The 22,564-nt window shown below is 43.8% G+C and overlaps 1 protein-coding gene across 4 annotated transcripts in view; it reads right to left on the bottom strand.

Annotated features, from left to right (window-relative positions):
- Positions 1-22,564, bottom strand: part of MYO5B (myosin VB) — a 151,187-nt gene that overhangs the window by 14,864 nt on the left and 113,759 nt on the right. The window contains exons 23-30 of one of the 4 annotated variants that reach the window (XM_064735479.1): positions 19,068-19,152; positions 17,530-17,678; positions 16,669-16,791; positions 15,457-15,594; positions 13,844-13,906; positions 7,855-8,079; positions 6,944-7,041; positions 1,449-1,526 (exon numbers count right to left, since the gene is read on the bottom strand). In XM_064735479.1, coding sequence (XP_064591549.1) covers positions 1,449-1,526; positions 6,944-7,041; positions 7,855-8,079; positions 13,844-13,906; positions 15,457-15,594; positions 16,669-16,791; positions 17,530-17,678; positions 19,068-19,152 — 959 coding nt within the window. The remainder of the gene's footprint in view (positions 1-1,448; positions 1,527-6,943; positions 7,042-7,854; positions 8,080-13,843; positions 13,907-15,456; positions 15,595-16,668; positions 16,792-17,529; positions 17,679-19,067; positions 19,153-22,564) is intronic. The other 3 variants (XM_064735480.1, XM_064735481.1, XM_064735482.1) reach the window with 3 other exon arrangements.

Raw genomic sequence — 22,564 nt, 5'->3', positions numbered from 1 at the left:
CTCACACCCAGCTCAGGGCCTTCTGGCACTGGATGCAAACAACAATCCTCAAAGATGAGGAGGATTCTGCTGTTGACAGCTCCACACTGATCCAGACCATGCACAGAGCTACAACTTGCACTGGTCCACTGGGAAATTGATTGTGATCCACACCTGCCAACTGCTTCCCTACAGGAACAACTATGCACAGAATTTATTTTTGTTGTTGTTTTGGCATTTCCTGTAATAACTTTTTTATAAAAGAGTGCATGCTTTCAGGGAAGATTCCTGGATGAAAAGTACTAATCACCCCCAGGTTGTTTTGTGTGGTTGTTGTTTTTGTTGCCTTTAGAAAATTTAACAACACAGTCTCTACTCCTACATCCCAGCACAAGACAGAAAAGCATGTTTTCCACCTATAGAAACATGAGCAACAATGCAGTCAGCCTCATAATCCTGTCAGGAGTTATATTCTTAATAGGCTTGGAAAATACAGACCCACCATGAAGTAAGTATTAAGTACTTAATTTTCATTTGATTTCATCATACTGGGATTAGTTGGGATTCAGACTGGATAATCCGTGAGACACCCTCAGAAGAACATGCTCCTTCTATGAACCTGGGTTCCTACTTTGCTTGGAAAAGCACATGAAATAATCTCTGGTATTTCTTCCTGTTACTGTCTGGTTTTACCCTGATACCTCTAGATGTGACCACTTTAGACTACTCTATACAAAATACTTAAATTTTTTATCTCTTTAATGTCCTTAAAACTTTAATGAAATATATATATATTATATATATATATATATATATATATATTGGAGCCCCATAAGCACCAAGCACGGGGGTGATGCAGGACAAGAATCCAGGAGGGATATTTACCCAGCAGAGCAGGACCTGGGGAGGGCTATGGAACAAGCTATGGAAAAGCCTGTGTCTACCATGTGCCCTTCTCACCCACAGACAACACATGGATGGGAGCACAAAATCCCCAGGATCCTACAAAGGTGACAGTGCTGGGATACAAGCACAGACTCTCCCCTTCCAACAGGTCAAGGACTGGGAGAAAACCCTTCCGAGAGGTGCCATGTCTTAGTTCAGTTTGGGAGAAAAAAAAATAAAATGGGAGGCATTTTTTGTCTTCTTTGAGATCCCAGCCTCCCAACCCCTCCATCACCCAATTTCCCATTAGTGTCACATAATCCTTACTGGATCACAGCTCAGGCATTAGTGACAATGGCCACCACCAGCAATGGCCAACTGGAACCATGACTCCTCTGAAAATTACAGGAGGGTCTCAATTCCTGCACTTTGGAAATCCTTCCTGCAGCTGCTCCCAGACAGGAGGACAGAGGGCCCTGCCCAGGACCACAAGGCAACAGCAGAGCAAGAGCAAGAAACAAGAGGGCAAGGAAAAGGCAGGAGAAGGCAGAAGCAGCAGTGGGGGAAAACAGAAAGTGTTTGACCTGGCAACTTGCTTTAAACCTTGATAAGCCAAGCCGAGCTCTCCATCTTCATTGAGATAGCCCCAGTCCTCAGTCTTGCTAGAAATAAAGGACAGAGAAAGGAAACAAGAGGACAGAGAAAGACAAAAAGTCAATTGAAAGAGAAGGGGGAAAGGTGCAGAAGCCTTATGTATTTCATTCAGTATTATTTTTCAGAGCACACTTTCATTGCATTGCATTTCTTTTTCCACCACAGGGAAGGAGAGCCCTGCCCTGGTTGTGCCCTGCAAGACATTTTAAAAACAAGTTTCTCCATCTCTTTCCCACTGCAGCAACTCCCACTGGTCTAAAATGAACTCTACTTCAGCCAAGGGTTTCCTCAGCATTTGACTCAAACACATCAGTCTTTCCTCAGAGCAACCTTTGCTCCAAACACCACATGCATCCACACAAGATCAATCTCCTCTGTATACAGCCAGGCAGAATAATGGCCAGGAAAGTCTCATCTCACTTTAATACTTTTAGCAGTTGGCTTTTTTAGTCTCCTTTTAGCAGATTGTTTGGGGTTTTTTTCAAGTTATATGAGGCAAGATTTATCTTCTTTAATGAGGGGCTGAACACATTACAAATGAGTGATGTAAGCTGGTCAGCTTGACCAGAAATGTTTGTTACAGCAAGATTTTACATGGCTTTGATGTCAGTTAGAAAAAAGTGTTTGTTTTAAGAAATAACAATTTAAAAAGTAAGCAAGGAAACCATCAAACCGAATATATCATTGTATTAAAAACAAACAAACAAACAAAACCAAAACACGAAAAGAAGAAAGCCAAACACACATTTTGAAAAGAGCTGTGACAGATGCCGTTCCCTAACAAGGGAATCTCTGCATATTTCAGTGGCAAAGCACAACACAAACATTCATGAGCAAATTTTCACAGGAGGGAAGCAGTGAGAAATGTGGTGTTGCAGCACTGCTTTGAAGGGGCTCTGGAGGTGCCTCACCACCACAGACAGCTCGTGCATCCCTCCCGTGCCACTGCTCAAGCACAGCACTTCTCAAATCTGGCAAACATTTCAGGCACTGACACTTGCAAAGTTCATCTGTTAGAGCCGCATGTATGAATTTCAATTAAAACCTTGTTGCTATCCCATACATAGCAGGTTTCCAAAAGGGTCTGCAGGCTGACAGATACAGGGAGGTTTATTGGTCTCATTAGCATGAATTTGTTAGTGAAGCCTTTTTTTTTTTTTTTTTGTTCATATAATCTTATCAGGACATGTCCTCAGGCACTGAAAACCAAAGGAAAAAGCAGGAAGGTCCCCACTATTTATTGCACGTCAGAAACCTGTGAAATCTCACACGATGAGCAGCATTTTAAAAATACAGCCCTCCTTGGAAAAATAGCTTTCTTTCCTTTTTGAGGTAAATGAGGAGAGAAGCTCAAGAAAATGCCATTATAAGATAAATATATAAAAATGCTGGTTTAAGGTAAACCTGTACTGGGAAATAAGAATTCAGTCCATCTCTATGGACCATCAACACAGCACTGACTCAGAAATTACTGCATTCCCCCTTCTCCCAGAAGGTCATGTTGACCAAGACATAAAAAGAGGTCCTTTCAACATAGTTAGAGTAACTGGCATCTGAATCATAATTTTCTAAAATGCTGGGTCAATCCTATTCTCAAATAAGGCTGGAGAGGAGTTAAAAGGGCTGATTCACAAAGCCCTTTATCCTCATCTTGGAGGCATAGGTCTGGGGAGCAGCTGGGATCTGCAGTCAGCAAACTGTCCTTATCAAAAGCAAAAAATTCCTGCCCAAACACCTCCCTGCCCAGTGAAAGCAGTTTCAAGGAGGTGCATGTACCCCAAACCCAGAGATGTTAATTTCAGCATCCTCAGTAAATGATCCTCTCTTAATAAAAAGGGGGCGTTTCACTTTCAGGCAGAGATGGACATTTTTGTTTTAGGTAAAAGGAAGAATACTGTGCATCACAGACAGATCTAAGGCAGAGGGGGAAGATGCCCATGGGAGAGTGGGAGGCAGAGATGTGGTAGGATCTCCACATCATGGTCTCTCCCAGCTGCAAAAGCCTCCCTCATGTGAAGCCAGAATCAGCTCTTCCCTTTACACAGGAGCCGCAGGTGGGACTTGCCCAACAGGAAAAAAAAATCTATGTACTCAACAAAATCACTTGGAAGCTATCATGGAAGCTAATTTCAAAGGTCCAGCCTGATTTACTTTGAGCTGCCAGGTTATTTATTGTCTCTTAACACCATCACCCGGTCTCTCACTGGCTCTGCATTCCCACCAAGATCAAAGAGGCTTGAAAGAACAATCCCTAGAACTGAAACAGGGAACAAAAAGCCTACTTAGATTTAGATTCAGTTATTGTAGGAGAAAAATGACATAGGAGCTAACTTGATTTTACTCTTAGCAGCTGAAATTCAGCAGAATTTTAGGAAAAAAAAAAAAGGAAAAAAAGAAAGAAAAAAACTGATTTTAATGCATTTTTAAAGAAAGGTCTGATGTCAGTTCAAACTTGCCCTTGACCTGGAATCAAAGGGCTTTCCTCTGGAAGCTTTGTGGAGAGAATTCCTACACGGGCAGGGTTAGCAGCACCTGGCAGAGTTCTTCCTGTTTTCCTCCTGCTGTATTTAGAAGTGCTGCATGACACAGACATGGAGAGAATAAAAGGTTGATCTCGCACCAAAATAACGCCATGCTGTGCTCTCAGCCTAAATAGCTCAGAGATGATGACTTGGAGCTAGGAGCACCTCCTGGGTGGAGTGAGGTTTAACCACATCCATAAGCCTGGCCTGGTGAAGAACAACCTTACCAGAAAAGCTTCCCATTAAAATATGTATTGATCAAGAGTAGAAAGTGAAGGCATTTCTGTTTCTCATGCTGACACCCTTGGGTATAGAGCTGTGTAAGTACAAATGAAAATTTTTGCTGGGGGAGGGAATGTTAATTTATGTCCACAAACACAATAATCTAGGCTCCCCAAGCATTTGTCTTCATCCATTTTATTGCCATCAACACCAGCCTACAGCTTATAAACCAGCCCAATAAACAGACAAGTGCACAGGGAACCTTGTAATGGGGAGGCTTGTGGTGCTTAATGAGCCACTGGATAAATCACTGCAGAAAATCAGGGTGAGAACATATAGAGCTACTGCTGCTGTATTTCAGGAGCCAAGCTCCAGTCAAGCTTCACAGAATAATGAACTGACCCTGGAGACTGCAGATTTCCCCTCCCGAAACTTAAGAGACCAAAAACCACCAAGGCCAGGTCACATGAACTTCTTAGAAGTGCAGCTCACCCATGCAATTGCAAGGAAAGAGATTTGTGCTCCTGTGGAAAATTAGGTCCTGGAAACTTATAGGCCCTGGAGGGATTTAAAATCCATGTGGATGTGGCACATGGTTTAGTGCTGGCCTTTGCAGTGCTGAGGGAAGAGCGAAACTTCATCTTTTTGAACCTAAATGATTCTACAATTCAGTTATTTCTGTGGAAGTCAAGTGGGGAAACCAGAATGTTGGGAGGAGGGCTGGAGCCTCCTGGCAGGCTACAGAAGGCCATGTGCACCAGTATGGCCAGATACCAATTTATACTGGGGACCAGTGACACCCCTGGGTCAGACACATTTCCTGTGATTGCAGCAACCCTTATTTTGACTCCTTCACCAGCCCCTGAACACAAACTAACCTTCCCTGCATACTGGAAAATGTAGGGGGTAATTAAAGCTGTGCCCAACAATGGCATTTCACATCTCATATGAGCACCCAGGAGAAAGTTGGAAAGAAGGAAAAAGAAGGAAAGAAGAGAAAATTCATAGAATTCATTAAGTGACCAAAACCTACTCCTTTCTGCAGAAAGCACACTGGGCTCCACTGATTTACTGACAAGAATGTGATGTGCAAATTAATCTCATCACCTCTGCTGCAGGAGGGGCTGAAATTTCATCAGCAAGTTCACTTCAGGAAAGCAAATATTCAATGACAAATTAAAAAGCCCCACAAAGACTAGTCCTGATTTAGCCAGACATGATGCCCAGGTGAGAAACCAATGTCACAAGAGTCCTGGACCCCAACAATCCCCACTGCTCCAGGCCTCCAGACCTGATGAAAGCTGGCAGAACAGCCTCAGTCCAGCCATCAGGGTTTTAAGTTCCACTTAAATGGGCCCTTCCTCATATTCATACAGGTGTGAATAAAATCCTCATTAAGTCAAGTCCCAGTATGGAATGTTAACAACCTTCTGCAACCACTCTAGGAAGTAGCAAACCATATTGTGTTATTAAAAGCCATTAATCCACAATGGCTGGGTCTTCTTCCTTGCTGAATGGAAATTATTTAGGGGGGGAAAAGATTCAAACATCTGGATTTGTCAAGAGAAAAAAAAAAGTTAAACATTCAATTTCCTTGAAGTAAAATAAAAATTTACTTTTCATAATATCTTGCTGTTTAATCCATATAATTTTTTCTTCTTGCAAGACACTGCTTTATTATTTTGTATTCTCCTGGGCCACTGCAAGGACTGACTTAATGCTTGGCAATATCCACCCATTGTTACTGTCAGGACAGATATATGTTCAAAGTATTAATCCTTATTGAGGCAAACTGGCAGTAAAACAGTTGTTCCTGACACTCAGTTTGGGTGTAAGAAAACCAGTAATATGAGTGTTTTCAGGGAATACAGCATGTTTGTTAGCTCAGTTAACCATGATGGGTTTTTGCCTCTGGGAAAACCAGAAGGGAACTGTGGCATTTTCCCAACACGGTATGGGACACCTGAGGAACAACTGAGGGAGCTGGGAGTGTTCAGCCTGGAGAAAAGGAGACTCAGGGGTGGCCTTATCACTTTGTACAGCTCCCTGAAAGGTGGCTGTGCTCAGCTGGGGCTGGGCTCTTTCTCCAGGCAGCAGCTGACAGAACCAGAGGATACAGTCTTAAGCAACATCAAGGGAAATACAGGTTGGATGTCTAAGTTTTTCACAGAAAGAGTGATGAAGTTCTGGAATGGCCTGTCTGGGGGAGGTAGTGGAGTCACCATCCCTGGATGCTTTTAACAAAGCCTGGATGTGGCACTGGGTGCCAGGATTTAGTTGAGGTGTTGGGGCTGGGTTGGACTCGATGGTTTTGAAGGTCTCTTCCAACTAGTTATTCTGTGAATTCTATGAAATAAATACAAATACAGTCCCAAATCTTAGTCTTCCTGCTATTTCCATACTGGAAGCAAAGTCAAAACCTGCTTTTGCTCCTGTTTGCTTTTCCACCTGCTCAGTATGTGACTGGAACCAGATGATCTTAAAGCTCTCTTTCAGCCCAAACCATTCTGGGATTCTACAATTCCGTAAGACGTGTGTCCTTGGTATCACCTTTATGGCCCACCCTCGAGTCCACTGCACAGTCCAGAGGCTGGCAGCCCTCTGGAACACATTGATTTTGGTGTGGGTCCCTCTCTGACACAGAATCCCCCCCGTGCTGGTGAGGTCTGTGCCACACTTACCGGTTGGTCTCGCACATGCCCTGGTAGGCTTCGATCGCGTCCTCCTGGTCAACGTGCCGGTCACTGTTGGGCCAGCTGGCATTGGGGGAGATGCTCTCCTAAAGTCAATGTGCAAAACAACCATGTGACTTCGTGCTTTAAAACTCTGCCCAGCCCTGAAAGTTCCTGACACCAAACAACTCCCAGTTATTCTATTAAAAGCATCCCTGGGGCATCCACCACACTACTGAGTTTCTGTGAATCCACACACGTGCGTTAGGAGAGATAAGAGAGGGAAGAAAGATGCAGTGAACTTGGGAAGAGGATAAGCAGGGTGCTTGGCTTGGTCTGAAATACAAAACACACCAAAACCTTGAGGAATGATAAGACAGCAAATCAATAAAGACTGAGTTTCTGGAAAATGTGGCCTTCCATCGGAATGTGCTCTAAATACAAATCCCATCCCAGCTGTTTGAGAGACAGGCTCCCTTCTTGCCTGCATGTCAGAAGAAACACATTACAGTTGCACCAGCCCAAAGTGAACAGAATCTGGTCTAGAAATTCTTTTCCCTCACCCCATTTCCTTGCAGGAAAATATTATTGCTGTGTCACGTCACCAGGAACGTGCTGAACTACACACACTGGTGCAGGGCTGGTGTGGGCTGGCTTACCCTCATCAGGTGTGGGGGTAGGCACCCTACAGCAGTACCAAGGCGCAGATAGTCCTGGGCTGTCTGAAATGCCAGGGATTGCATTTTATCCCCAGGCAGCAGATCCTGTATCCCTGCACAACCCCCCATAATCTCCCTGTGCCATCCTGCCCACCAGAGCAGGAACGGCATTGCTCAGGCAGCCAGTGAGTTTGCACCAACAGAGGGGAAGAAGGAAAAAAGCAAAACAATTATCCTCTCCTTTACCATGTTTTTCCCCACCTCTTTCTGCTGGGCTGCCTTCATGATCTGCGACCTGAGGATGAGCACCTCCTCCTTGCGCACCTCCAGCTCCTCGTTGGCCAATTTCAGCTGGTTCAGGAGGAGGTTGTAGCCGTCCTGCACATCGTTGGAGGAGTTGTTCTGGGTGGCGTGGTCTGCAATGGCCTTCCTCAGCTCATTGAGATCATTTTTCAGCTTCTTGTTCTCCGACTCCAGCTCTTGCCTCTGGAAAACACCGAGCCATTAAGCAGTTTAAATAAACTGGGGTGCCTCATCCTGTTTTGAGATTCCTCTAGACTGACTCAATTATCAGTGGTTACAGATCAATGCAAGCCAGGATCTGGGTTTTGCTGCCAGCCCAGCCATCTGTGGTTCAGGGAAGGTTTTTGCTTTAGTCAGCAGCCTGCTTTAGTTAGCAACACTACAGGGTGACCCGGGGTATTTTTTATTTGTTGACACTATTTCTAAACACAAAAGCAGGCTGTTAAAGAAGCTAAGCATGCTCTTTTCTCCTCCATCTCTTTTCCTTCTGAATCAATAAATCACACAACCCCAACAACATTCAGCTCACCTTTCATATTCATTAGATAAGCTGGAAGATGCTTGTTTGTCCAAACTACCATCATGGCAGGCATCCCTTAGTAGAGCCATGGGTCTCTGAATTCCCTTTTCTTTTGTAATTCCCCCACCCCAGTGCAGTGTTTACAGCTGGAGGATTTCCTCACCCTGATGTCTCCTCAGCCATTGGCATTTGACAGGCAGGGCCAACACTGTGCTAGTTTGATGCCAACTGATTCTCCTGAATAACAACATCTTAGCTGACACAACTGAAGGGCTTATTCACTTTTGCATGGCAGCAGAAGACAGAAGAATAGAGCTCTGGCAGCTAGGACAGCCTTTCTTTTAGTCTGCCACCACAAAGCTTTGTTTGCAGATGGCAGCACAACATTTGGCAGCTCCCTGCCACCACCCAAACCCACCTGGAGAATCCCTGTTGGGTCAAGAGCAGCTTTGCTCCTGCACATGGCGCAATCACAGAACCATGGAATGGTTTGGGTTGGAAGGGACCTTAAAACTCATCCTGTTCCAGGCCCTGCCATGGGCAGGGACACTTCCACTAGCCCAGGTGGCTCCAAGCCCCATCCAACCTGGCCTTGGACACTCCCAGGGATCCAGGGGCAGCTTTTCTGGGAAACCTGCACCAGAACCTCACCACCCTCACAGCCAAGAACTTTTTCCCAATATCCCATCTAAACCCACCCCCTTCAAGCTTAAAACCATCAGCCCTTGCTGTGGGTCACAGACTGGCTGGGAGCCAGACTCCTTGGAGTCCTGTTCACAACAACCCATCTTCCTTGGCACGACCCTCCACCTCTGGCTGCTGCATGGTGCCACCCAGGAGTGCTCCCTCCTGTCCCCACGCCCCCAGACTCCTCAGGGAACACCAAACCCCAACAGGACCCTTGTCCAACACAGCACAAGCCAACAGCCCTGCACGTGAGCTGACAACGTCTGCTGTCTGATGAGGGGTCTGCTCTTGCCTGGGGACCAACCCCATCCATGTGGATTCTCCAGTGTCTACAAAGCACAAGATCATTCCCCACTGTCACCCACATGCCTCATCTCCCTGCTACTTACTGAGCCTTTCCAGGGCTTCCTTTCACAACCCCTCCTATCTCTGGGATCTCTGCTTCATTATCAGCTTGGGCTGAGTCAAGCTAATGAATCCAAAAATGGCTGGGGGGGATGGGGGCAATTTATACAATTTACACAGTGTGTAGCTAGCACAGCTGTGTAAACCCCATTTCCATAGGAAACGGGTGTTGTAATTATAAATCCTTACAAATTATAAATAGCATGGCTTATCACAGCAGAGGTGTGAGCAGAATAGCTGATCTGGCATCTGGGCAGCATGCTCCTAGCTGAACAGACACCATCACTAACGGGGCATATTCAGGTACTTTACACCAGCTGTCATGAAAAAAACAAAAGGATAAGAAATGCCTTAGATCCATCAATTCTGGTTAATTCCCCATTAACCATGCATATGAGACATGGGCTTTTCTGTAACTGGTGTTTAAACTGGAGTTGGAAGTGTGTGCATGGTGGGAATTGGTGTCAAGCTGGGTTTAACTCTTCCTGCTACATCACCCCTCACTGATGGTGAAAGCAGTCACTTGCTTTTCTACTAAAATAACTCTTCTGTGGGTTTTGTTATTTTCTGGGTAAGACCTCTGTTTTCCTTTTTCTTAACCTTTGCTCTCCTCCTCTTTGTGTCCCTTTCTCCCTCTCTTTTTTTTAATGGGTTAGCCACACTGCTAACTCCAAGGTCTGGTAATTTCAAGCTCTGGTTAGAAACAAAGCCAGAAAGACCAGGAAAGAAAGCAAATACCAATCACTCAGCTCCAAGAGCCCCTACCATACATTCCTTTCAAAATTTACATTTAAGTTTATTCCTTGCTCCTTTCTTTGTGGATTTCATAGAGCAGTGTTAAAACACCTTCTGTCCCCAGCTCACACACCCTTTTTGCATCAGCACCTGCCATGGAAGATCAGAAGCTAAAATAAAATGCTGTGGATGTGGAGATTTCTACTGGCAAAGTGAAAAATGTTCTTTCTTCAGCATAGGCCAGTCCTGCTGATTTATTTGACAAATATTTGACAAATAAATTTGACCAAAAAAAAATTTTACAGTCAGAACGCACTGAACTTGAACTCCCACTTGTCCCAACAGATGCAGTGTTAAAGAGCTCTGACAGGGTAACCCGAGCACTGATGGTGATGGAAATATCTTCACTTTTTAGCAAAGGGCCTACAGAGCAGTGCTGGGGGAAGTGTGAGTCTGCCTAAGTCACAGGTTAGTACTGCCACGCCAGGATTTTGCCCCCTCTCTTCTTTTCTGGTACTCTGCAGGAAAAGAAAATTAAATCCTCCATGCAGCTCATTTATGATGAGCTGCCAGTTCTGAGGGAGGAAACAAGTGAGAAACTGAATTATGCATCATGTTCCTGCCTGGAATCCTAGAAAGTGTGAGTGAGGAAGGACCTTTAAAGGCCATCTAGTCCAGCTGCAGGGACTGCTGCCACCAGAACAGGTTGCTCAGGAACATGGAGTCAGAGCAAGAGTTTCTTGGTGCTTTCATTCCCACTGCCACTTTCCCAGCTTGAAAAAACAAGGAAAACACATTTTTCACTGGCATATCTGAGGGACATAACTCCCTGTTTTGCATTCCTGGATAATGATTAACCAAACATCTGGCTGGGTGTATTTTGGCACAGCATCTCCTGAGAAATGCATTTCTCCATTACAAAGGACAGGTAACATCTGCATGTAAATTTATCAGTGGTAGCTCAAGTTTCACACATTTCAGTCTTACAAAACTAAAAAACCAGACGAGCCTCTCTAACAGAGCACTGTGCCTCACCCACTTCCCTCCATCAGAATCTGCATCAAGAACAGGCTCCCCAGCAGATGCTAAATCCAAAGGCAAACCCCTGCCATCATGGGTGCCATAACAGTAATAATTACAGTAATAATTACACCAAGACACCAAGCTGGAGGACAGCAGAAGCTATGAAGTGTCAGACCATGTGCTGCACAGCCATCCAGCAGCACCCACACCTTGTATTGTCCTGCTTAATGGTCTGTGGATGCGAAAAATGTCTGAAATTGGACGTAAAAATATGGAATCTTTCTTTAAAATAGTGAAGAAATAGTTTGTAAGCTAAGGAAGCTTAAAGCTCATCTTGTCCAAACTGAAAGAGAGAAGGTTTAGATCACAAAGGAGGAAAAATATTCCTGTCTGTGAGTGTGGTGAGACCCTGGCAGGCCCAGGGTGCCCAGAGCAGCTGTGGCTGCCCCTGGATCCCTGGAATTGCCCAAGGCCAGGCTGGAGCAGCCTGGGACAGGGAAAGGTGTCCCTGTCCATGGCTGACTGACTGGTACCTCACAAGCCATTCAAGAGCATCCACAGAAAGGCTGTCCCCTGTCTGAGCTTTTAGGACTCAGACTATTTCCCCAAGATAAAGTCTTTTTAAGCTGGTAAAAATGAAAAATAAACATGTTCACAAGAAACTCTTTAAGGAGCCAGAGATAGTACAAATATTTGAGCTATAAATTAACAGGAGAAAGAGAAGAGAAGAATAGCTTTGTCATAGCCTTGGAAGCAGCTGTCAAGGAGAACGGAGGGAAAAGAAGCCCTCAAAATCTGCAGTAAGTCACTCTTGCATTGCAGACAGAGACTTTAGGCTGTGTCCCATGTTCAGATGTGGGGAGAATAGCTGGGAAGTTTATTTGTCTGTCTTTTTCAGTGGTCCTTCTCAGGAAAACACTCCTACAAGGAATGTGAATCCCCTGCAGGTTCATTTCCCCTCTATTTTAGACTAAAGTTTAACAAACCCTGCATTTTTAGCAACACATGCCACCTATTCTTATGAAATAGCATTAACATTAATTGGTAAATTTGTTAAAAATTTAACATTTAACAATTTTTAAAATTTGATAGGTATGTAGAACTATGAATGCTAGTATGTTAGCGTGCAGAAAGTAGGAAAATCCAAAATCAGTATTCCCACTCTGAACTTCCAGGGTTAAACCTTGAAGAAAACACAGTTTGTGAACTCATACAGAAGTTGGAATTCCAGAAGCCATCTAAGGAGGTGGTGGTGGTTCTCATCTCCTGGGTTTCCCCTTCCAAACTGCAACTCCACTTTGCTTTACCAGGTCAAGAAACTCAAATCTTCCACAAGCATGTTTAACCAACTGGAGGACATTTGAGCAGTGACCTGGCCAGGCTTATTCTGGGGGGGCTATGCAGAGGTACTAAGGAAATTCAGGGGGGTTTCCCTCCACCACAAACAGCACATTTAGCCAGAGCTACACCAATATCAGGCTAGGACAATAAAATTGGATTATTAAGTATCATAAAAATCTACTGGTACTCTAAGGGCTTAGTGAGGGCTGGACATCCTTTCCATCTCTAATTTCTGCTTTTTTTTACGTCCATTGGAGGAGATGATGCAGAAGGAAAAATTAGTATTACCACTGACAGATGGTTTAGCATCATGCTATTCTGCAAAACATATGTTCCTCTGGACTTCTCAGTTGCCTTGCAGTATTTTTTAATAGGATAGGGAGAGAGGAACACCGGATAGTTGGGTCTGCACTGAAAAAACCAACAGCATAAAAAAAAATTTCCCTTAGTAGCGCTATTCTAGAAACTGCTTTTCTGAGGATAAGCAGGACATAAAAAGTGGTCTAAGACAGTTAAGGCCAGAAGTGTTTGAATACAGTTAGAGCAGGAGGATAGAACCCACAGAAGCTGCAATAGGAGCCCAGGAGGTTTCAGTTGCTCTGATTGTCACAGGGAGAATGTGACAGGGACAGAAACTGTCAGGATTTTGAGCTTGGGAGCAAGACAAATTCTAGGGTAGGGCAATACTGGGAAGACACAAAATTATTGTGGTCAGCCAGCACTTCTGATGGGAGATGGAGCCATTTAAAGAGGCTCAAATCACTCCACAGATTTATCTGGGTTAGACCCGAGTGGCACCTTGGGATAGCACAAGAAGATGGCTAAGAAGCAGAGGTGGAGCCTGGAACAAGAAACAGCCCATAAGAATTTACACCTGCTGCAAATCCAGCTGCTGAGACCTGCAGTGCCTGTCAAAGAGAGCCCAACAAAGTCCCACAGGGAATACCTGCCATGGAAAAAGCATGGAGATGCTCCTCTTCACCACGAGTGGGGTCGTTACCTCCATGGATGACTCAGAGCCAGGTAGATCAGCAGAAAACAGATGTCACCCCAGAGAGACACATATGTGAGCCCATCCCAGGCCCAGGAGAGGATGGAAAACTGCAGTTTTGCAACTGCCCTCTCTAGCAGAGCTGATTACGGCAGGTTTTGGATTATTATCACATTCACACCATTTGTTTGGGCTGCTGGAGCCGTGCAATAGGTTACAGCACTAAGGAGAAGCCTGTCACTCACCTTCAGGCTGTTGTATGCAAAATCTTCATGTTCTGAAGTCACTTCAGTCTTTATTTCATTTACCTGTGCAGAAAAAAGAGTAAATTTTTTATTTAGGATCAGTCAGAAGAACTGGCACACAGCACAGGGTAGCTGGGCACGTCTCCACCAGCATTCTGCTCTGCTGGCCAGCTCAACCATAATAATAATGTCATTAATTGCCATCAGACAGCATCCCAGCAACACCAGTGGGGCAGTGGACACTCGGAGAGAAAATGGTTTAATCTCTCATTAATATCTTGACAAATGTGCCTCGCTGCAGCTTTCAAACAATGACAGTCATTAAGGGAACAATCTCCAACACAGCAGTTGGAAAACAGGTTTTTAATCCTCCTGCAGCAGGAATGAGAGGCTGGGGAAGTCTCCTGTTTCATGTCTTCCCTGCAAATTGCTAGGGGAGATCAATAAGGATATCTAGTGAAGCAAGTAAATAATTACTGTTGATGATTTTGTTGAGTCTCCTACTGCATTTGTTCTAAGGTACACTGATCTCACACTGGAGAGTAATAATGAAAATAATTTCCAAACAAAGCAACAGGAGCCCCAGAAATTCCAAATATGTAACCAAGAGGGATGGCATTTGCCCAGCAATTTGTAAAAGAGCATCCTCAGTGCATCAGGGCACCAAGCACACACCTGCACTGCTGTTTCATAGCACACTCTGGCCTCTGAGAAGCCACAGAGCCTTGGCTACAGATGGCAGGGAAAGCACATTCAGGAGATCTGCTATTGAAACCCCCCAGCCCAGAAGTCAGCTCACCACCACCCAGAGAGCTGTATTTTCAGACTCACAGATTCCTGCCCCCTGAGTTACCACTGGGCTGCCAGTGATCTTAATTTTTTTAGATATACATGTTTTTAATTTGTTTTCAAGCGAGTAACTGAAATTTTAGACAGTTTGAGGTGGTTTTTTGTTCGGTTTTTTGGTGGTTTTTTTTTCACAAGGAACAAAGAATGCAGCAAAAGACTTCCCTGCCTTGCAACAGAAATTAAGAACCCATTCTCCTAACAGCAACCCTGATATTTCTGATTTACTACACTACTTTTAACCTGTATTCCTCTCTATGATCATTACTGAGGGAAAAAACCTAACCAAAACACAGAGATGATAATAAAACCAAAATGGGGACACTGACATGGATGTGAAGTGCTTTCCAGTTCATGCCACACACTGCTGGATGGAGGGAAGTCAGGACAGCAAAGAAATGCTTGAATAAAAGAAATCATCCAAAAGGGAGGGTTGTTGAACATGCAGGGCACCACACATGAGACACAGGGTCAGTGCTGGTGTGCCAAAATTGATTCCACATTTCATTGCTTTCAAGAAGCTTAAGATACTGCCCTAAATATGTTATAACCAGTTTGTTCAAACAAATAAATAAAGCAGTTCTCCTGTCCAATTGTCCTTAGTGGACAAAAAAAAAGTTTATCTCCATTTTCCAGATGGATTTGTAGCCCCTTATGTTGAACTTGTCACTCCCAAAGCTAAATTCCTACATCATGTGGCCTCAGGCAATCAAGGAAAGCCAGTTACAAATATGAAATATTAGTATCCATGAAAAGATGCCTCTTGCCTGGGATTTCTTGCTCTCTTGCTCCTTTTTCTCCAGCTGGGCTTGCAGCTTCTTCCTCTCCAGCTCAAGCTCCCTCACTCGCTTCTGTAGCTTTAGGAAGAGGGTCATGTCCATGGCTGCTTTCTCCATCCCAATCTCCTGGAGAAGGACAGGAGGGAGGGAAAAAAAGAGAAGATTTCAGTCTCAAGTTCTACACCCATGCACAGTGACAGATGCACCCTGTCTGTACAACACCCACAGCCAGGAACAAGAGCATCCTAAGAAACACATGTACTTCCAAAGAGCAAATCCACATTCTAAACACCTATTTTTAATGTCAGTAAAATACCTGACTTGTTTTGATACATTACTGAATGCTTAACAGCCCAACAGATAAGTAGATGATGCAGCTAAGAACATAAAAAATGTCCCTTTTAGTCAAGTGTTTATTTGTGGGGGTTTTTTAACTACCACACCTGGAATATTTTACATCAAAACATAGTCAATACTGATTATTTTGACCTCAGAAAATGCTTTCGGAGCTGTTCAAGAATATCAATATAATGCAGCAGCCAGCAGAGGGAAATGGGGGCTTCTGCAGGTGTGTATTGGGACACAAACTATGGTCCTGCAAGGGTAGAGCTGACCCTAGGGATATTGAACACTCGTAAGTGCTCAAGAGTCAAAAGTGGAGTTTAAAAAGCAGCCTGCTCTATCAGATATAAATAAAAAACACATTTCCCTTTTCCACAGGATTCTTGATAGCCAAGGAATAATATGTGCTGCTCTTTTCTGCATTAGCAGACTGTTGATTTGATTACAGGGCTGTGCTGGCCAGCAAAGCATCCATGAAGATGCATGGGAATGAAAATGCTCAGGGCAAGAGGCCAATGAATTCTGGTGTCCTTGCAGAGAGGGATCGTGATACTGTCATGATCCATCAGCACTGGGTGTAACTGCTGTGATGAATTTTCATCAGTCCTCAAGCTGGTATGGCCCAAAGACAGCACTGTATTATTTTTAGAGCCCTGATGCTGCAAACAAGTAGAATTTGCCAGAGCACCACAACCCTGCAGTCCCCCTCGCACAATTAACGATGCATTTCTAGAGCATGGAATCAATTTCATCCATCCCACCTCACTGTCCAGGCTGCAGTGCCCCCCTGTGCTGCAGACCCCACACCCACCACGCCCAGAGCAGGGCTCCCCTGCCCTCCCTCCTCATTTGCTGTACCTCCACCTGCTGTATCACATCCTCGGTATCCCCGATCTCAGAGGTGCAGATGGATGGGTTGTTGGAATCAGATTCCAAACTGCTCTGGTTGGATGGGTTTCTCCTGTGCCCTGGTGTTTGCTGCTAAGAAATGATGCAGACATATAAAGCACCCAGTGTTAAAGGACTCCTCTCCAAGTGTTGCTTCTTTAGAGCAAATATGTGACAATATACTTAAGTTACCTCACAGAGAATTACATGTTCTAAGTTTTTATGCCCTACCCTTAAAATTCATATTAACACTTCAAAGTGCAAAAGATATAGAAGCCCAGCTTAAAAATTCTGCATGAATTAAAGGCTCTTCATGACACCAGATGCCTGGTAAGTATGAACATGCAAATCTGAGCTCAAGGTTATGCTGCTGACAGAACCCTCCAGGACCCTCTTTAAAACACTCAGAATTCCATCAAATCCAGCAGCCCTCTGATTTTCAACAGTTTTTCTAACACTTTAGCAATGCTGAACCTAAAAACTCTGGCTTTTGAAATTCTGAAGTCATATTGCTGGAGATTTTGTTTGTTTGCTTTTTTAACCCAATACCTACGCATGAACATCACTAACACAAAAGCAAAACAACAACAAGCATGAGCCAGCTTTTGCTGAGGTGCACAGACATCTCTGAGCATTTCACAGAGAAGCATGGAAGAACAAGCACACAAAAGGTTTGGCTCCAGTGCAGATAGGCATCCTTAGAAATATCAAGCACAAACTGCCCACTAATGACAGTTCTATTAAATGTTTTGGGGGTGAGTGAGCCATGCTATCCAGGCACCAACATAGGTCCAGGGCACAAGGGAACAGGGATAATTCCAGTTTAATTACCTTAAAAATAGTAATTTCATCCCTCAAGTTGTCATATCTCTGCTCCAGACTTGCATACTCTTTTACCAGGTTCTGATAACGAGATCTCTCTTCTTCCAGCTCCTTCTTCATCTGCATATTTTCCTCAACTGTGTTTCGTGCAAATTCATCTTTAAAATAAGAAGGGGGAAAAAAAAGAAATTATGAACTTTAGCTGAGAAACAAGCTTCTTGTAAATATGTGGAACAACAACAACAACTAATGAACAAAATACTCCTTGCCAAGAGCCTTTAAAATACATGTAAGTATTCAGTAATATTTAGAGACTATTATAATGTGTATTTGTCTCCTCAATATTTGAAACAGCTTGAGCTCTTCTGTTTGCAGAGCAATCCTTTGCCTTGAGTTAAAGAGAAGTCTCCAGTGCCTACAAACCATTACTTAACTGTGGCTCCAGCTCCCATGGACAGCCATAAACCCACTTAAGAAAAGCCCAGCACGGTATAGAAATACATTTGGGTTGAAAAGTGGTACTTGCTTTATATTAAAACTTCCCTGCCTACTTCCCACCAGCAGCTTTGGCGTAGGAGCAAATCAACAACAGCAGCTCTTCCTCATGTCATCATCAACCATTTACCATGGCAAGGTTGTGGGGGTTCAAAGAAATTTATATCCAAATAAATTCAGTTATTTGTTGATAACTCCCCTCTGGAAGCAAACCTGGTCCCTTCTCTTCCTGAGGAATCTGGCAAATGTAGCCCATGTGTCGTTTTAAATGGGTGAACAACAAACCAACCCTCTCCTCTTCCATTCTCCCATCTTAGATGCTCCAAAAGCATCTTGTAAAGGACGAATAAATATTTGCAGCAAGTCTCTTCTTAATATGCTATCTTCATTCTTCTGGTTTGTGTTAGGCTAGGAGCAAAAGGCACTTCACAAGTACCACAGAGCAGTGGTAGTTACATCCACAGCAGGATGACCTTTGTAAATCCTGCTGCAAAATCAGAGCTGAAAAGGATGACAAAAAAATAGAAAAGCTCAATACATGCAGGAGAGCTCCTTTTGTGAAATGGGATCTTCCCACATTGCTTCCCCTATGTATGACTTGTCAGTAAGTCTCTGCTTTTAAAAAACACTGGCTTTTGTCACACTAGACAAATCCTTTGCCACAGCTCAATAATGTGATTTGTGCTACCCCTTGGATCCTTTATTAATTATTCTTGGGATACAGCTATTCCCTACTCCATCAGCTTCACTGCCTCCCACACTGTCTGCCTGAAATGCTTTAACATAACTGAACTAAAAAGCCTTGCTAGGTACTTTATTCTGTATTTCACCAATTATACTGGCCTCTGCCTTACCCGTTGTGCAAGCAGCTCTGTTCAGGCAGTAGGACAGCATGAACACAGCTACCTGCACACCAAAACAGAGACAGAAGCCACCAGGAAAGGGTCACGGGAAGATCAGCACTTTTCAAGGCAGGGAAAATTAGTTTCAGGGGAGAAAATTAAGCCCTCGTCTAATGGAGGCATGACAATGCCATAGGCAGTTTTTCCTACCTTCAGACTGACAGAGGATCCTGCTGTTGAGCTCCTCTTTTTCCTGCTTCAGGAGAGCGTTTTCTTCTTCCAGGTCGCAGATACGCTGGGGAACAAGGCAGAGAGTTACTGCTGGCTGCAGGGCAGGGCTCCTGCAGGGATTAATTTCACCTGGCAGGAGACAGGGGGCTTTGTTCGGCCTCTCTTTGCTCTTTAAGAGATCTGTTCCCCTGTGCTTTGCCACTTATCCTTTGTACACTGGTAGCAGAAACACAGGGGAAATGCACTGCTACAAAAGAGAACAACTTTCCCTTTCCTGAGTGCACTTCTCCCCTAAATCTACATTTTCAGCAGAATCTTACAAAATACTGAGCAGCTGGACTTGGTGGCCACGACCTGCAGGAGCAAAGCTCTTGGAAGTGATCAGGTCATCAAATCAGAGGTTTATTTTTAGATTTCAATGGGCTTCATCATTGTCCTCAAGTCACAACACCGAGTCACAGCTGCTGGGGAAATAAATCTGCTGTTTGTCCCCAGAGATGTAGCACTTCAGGAGCTGAGATGGACACAGTGAATGTGAGCTGAGTGAATAGATCAGGCTTTTTAAAGTTTATTGTACCCAATCCATGTAGCACGATGAGTCACTTCAGTGCTTCCCACAACTACAGAACCCCTGGTACAGCGAGGAATGACATGTTCCAGGGCTCTTGGCAATACAACAGCAGCGTATTTAGCAACTATTAACAACAATTGCCTCGTAAAAAATAATGAGAACAGGAACTAAATCCTGAAAAGTGCTATTTTCCCTTGTCACAACTGCAAGGCTGGGCTGATGCTGACAGCAACCAATCCTGGAACATTATTCAGCTTCCTGAATTCTGGTGCATTCAACAGCGTTATCTCAAAACACACAACCATCATATTGTCAAGCGAAATACAGTGCCACAGCTAAGCAGGATGATTCTGCTGCTGTCAGGGGGAGAACACACATCATCCCAGCACGTGTCATCCCCTGTGCCTGCTCCTCCACATCCTGTAGCCACTGCTTAGGAAACAGCTACACACAGCAGAAGGAACTCAAGGCACCAACGATAAACAACAATGTAAACACCATAACAAGAGTTTCCAGAGCCCAAGAGTAATAATTTTGCTGTCACCACTAGATTAAATTTATAGGCAGCCCAGCTGGCGTGCACTCCTAGCACAGATTTCAGTCTTCCACGCAAGCATGCTCAAATTAAGGCATTTTATCAAACACTGGCTATGCCAGATACATCCTAATGATGAGGACAAAAGCACAGTGAATATTTTCTTGTAAGTCACAACTGAATCAGTCCTTTTCCATGCACAAACTGAAAAAGCTCCCCACTCGTTACTCTCCCTGTTAATTTACTCCAGTTCTCTGCATTACATCTGTCTGCACCTCTCCTAGAAGGCTGGAGTCTGGATGTACAACTAGAAAGTGAAAAACCTCACAATTTAAGCATACAGAGCTACTAGTGTTTTAAATGCTGTGAACTGAGCCAAGATTTTAATATTCTGTACCAAAACCAACTGCACTCCTTCACCATAAATCACATCTGTCATTAGATCAGCACTAGTGTCTTCAAGGTGTGAAGAATTTTTTAAAAATTGGAGAAGAGATACAGGAGTGATGAAATGGAAGGAAAACCTGTGCTGCAATGGGACAGCAAGGAGCTCTGCTTGTTTGTCCCATGAGGAAAAGATTAAAAACAGTGGGATTATTTTACTAATGCTTTTTATTGGGTGCTGATTAGGATTTCTCTGCCCAAAGCTATGATGGTTGGAAAACAAAACTGGACAAAAATCTTGAGTATTCTCAACTGTGCTGAGAGGATATTTGGAAGAGCAAGACTTAACAGAATCCACAACAATTATTCCCAGATTTTAAAATTTCTGATCCCGGTTGGGTAGAGATATTTTTATGTTCTCTTAAGCCACTGGATTTGTTTTCTGCATTCCTGTTTCTACATGAAACAGGAATAAGCTCAGAGATCAAAACCTGTGTGTAACCAAGCCCTGTGGGAACATGAATGGTCCACACAATGGCCAAGCAGCACCCACTCCATCCCTGATACCTACACCTGAGGGCGACTTTTGTGCCTCCTGCTTCTCTTTCCACAGGAAACAGATCTGTGGAGGTGCTTCAAATGCAAGAGCACCTGCTTTGAAAGATTTCTGTGGAAGATGCTGAGCAGGGAGCACTTGTGTTGGCTGCAGCTCTTATCTAAGTGTCTCCCTGGAACAGCCTGCTCATAACGTCTGCCTCCCATCCTCCCGCAGTCTTGTAAGGAAAGGATGATGGCATTTGGCACTTTCCTAATGAAACTCCTGGCCAGGCTGTGAATTATCCTAGCTACCAAGCAAGAAGAATAGGTGCTACCTAAAGCCCTGGAAGGAGCAGTTGGTACTTACCCAGATGTTTCAAGCTTAATCATAAAATTAAATAAGAAGAGCTGTCCTAAAACTAAGGACTCAGACAGAATAGCTGTGATGAAGAGATTAAAGGACTTTTTTTCATTAACTAAATCATAACTGACATGGATTTGCAGGAGCTTCAGAAAAATTAAAGGCTCATCTCAGTCTCACTCAGAAGTGAGATGTCTTTGAGAATCTATCCCACTACAACCATGCCCATGGGGTCCTCTTGATACTGAAGGCAAAAACTGCTTCTCACCTGAATTTAATTTCATGATGCTTCCCAGCTTCTAGCAGATATTAGAACAACTCAAAAATCTCTTCCCAGAATTTTTCTTCGGAAGTGTTCTGGATAAATGAATATTTTCAGGAAGGAAACAGGTCCTCTCCCTCTTCCCACTTACAAGGAACCGAAGGGAGCAATGTAAAGCTAATGCCAGAAATAGGAGCCTGCACCATTAGAAATGTTTTATAATTAAACTGTCTATTTTCATGGTGAAATGCACAGTATTTGCTCTGCTGTAGGCACTTTCACAACAAGGGAAATCTTCTGCTTTGTTTTCATGCTTTTTAAATGCATTTCTTCAGTGATTAATCCAACCTTCCACCCAAGTGCTCAAAGGCGATTTGCAATCAAGAACAAAGAGACACAGTTTATCCCCAGCTGCATCACCCTTAAAATCAGGCATCCTTTCAGGCCCTAAAAGCCTGTGCTGCACCCAGCTAATGAACAGAGCCCTGTGCCAAAAAGAATATTATCATTTTAAAAGGAAACCACTTGTTTCACATGTCCCTGTGTGGTGCACCACAAGTGCAAGGAGTGGAGCAAGTAATAATAACACAGCTAATTCCAGGCTTTTTTTTTTTTTTTTTTTTTAATTTCCAAAAGTGACTCGTCTTCAGGTCGTCACACACCAAGTACTGTTTTAGAATAACAGCTGCAAAACAGCTTTTTCTTTGTAATTTATTGAGTAGAAAATCCCTAAATTCTTTCCAATTGCAAGATCAAAGATTCAATTCAATTTCTGGTGCAGAAGAGATATCATGGATTTAACTTGAGCAGCCACAAGCATTTGCAG

Source organism: Zonotrichia leucophrys, chromosome Z, assembly GCF_028769735.1.
Source record: "Zonotrichia leucophrys gambelii isolate GWCS_2022_RI chromosome Z, RI_Zleu_2.0, whole genome shotgun sequence".
NCBI classification, from domain to species: Eukaryota; Metazoa; Chordata; class Aves; order Passeriformes; family Passerellidae; genus Zonotrichia; species Zonotrichia leucophrys.
The sequence above is the reverse complement of the archived record's forward strand: the minus strand, read 5'-3'. Positions and strand labels throughout refer to the sequence as shown.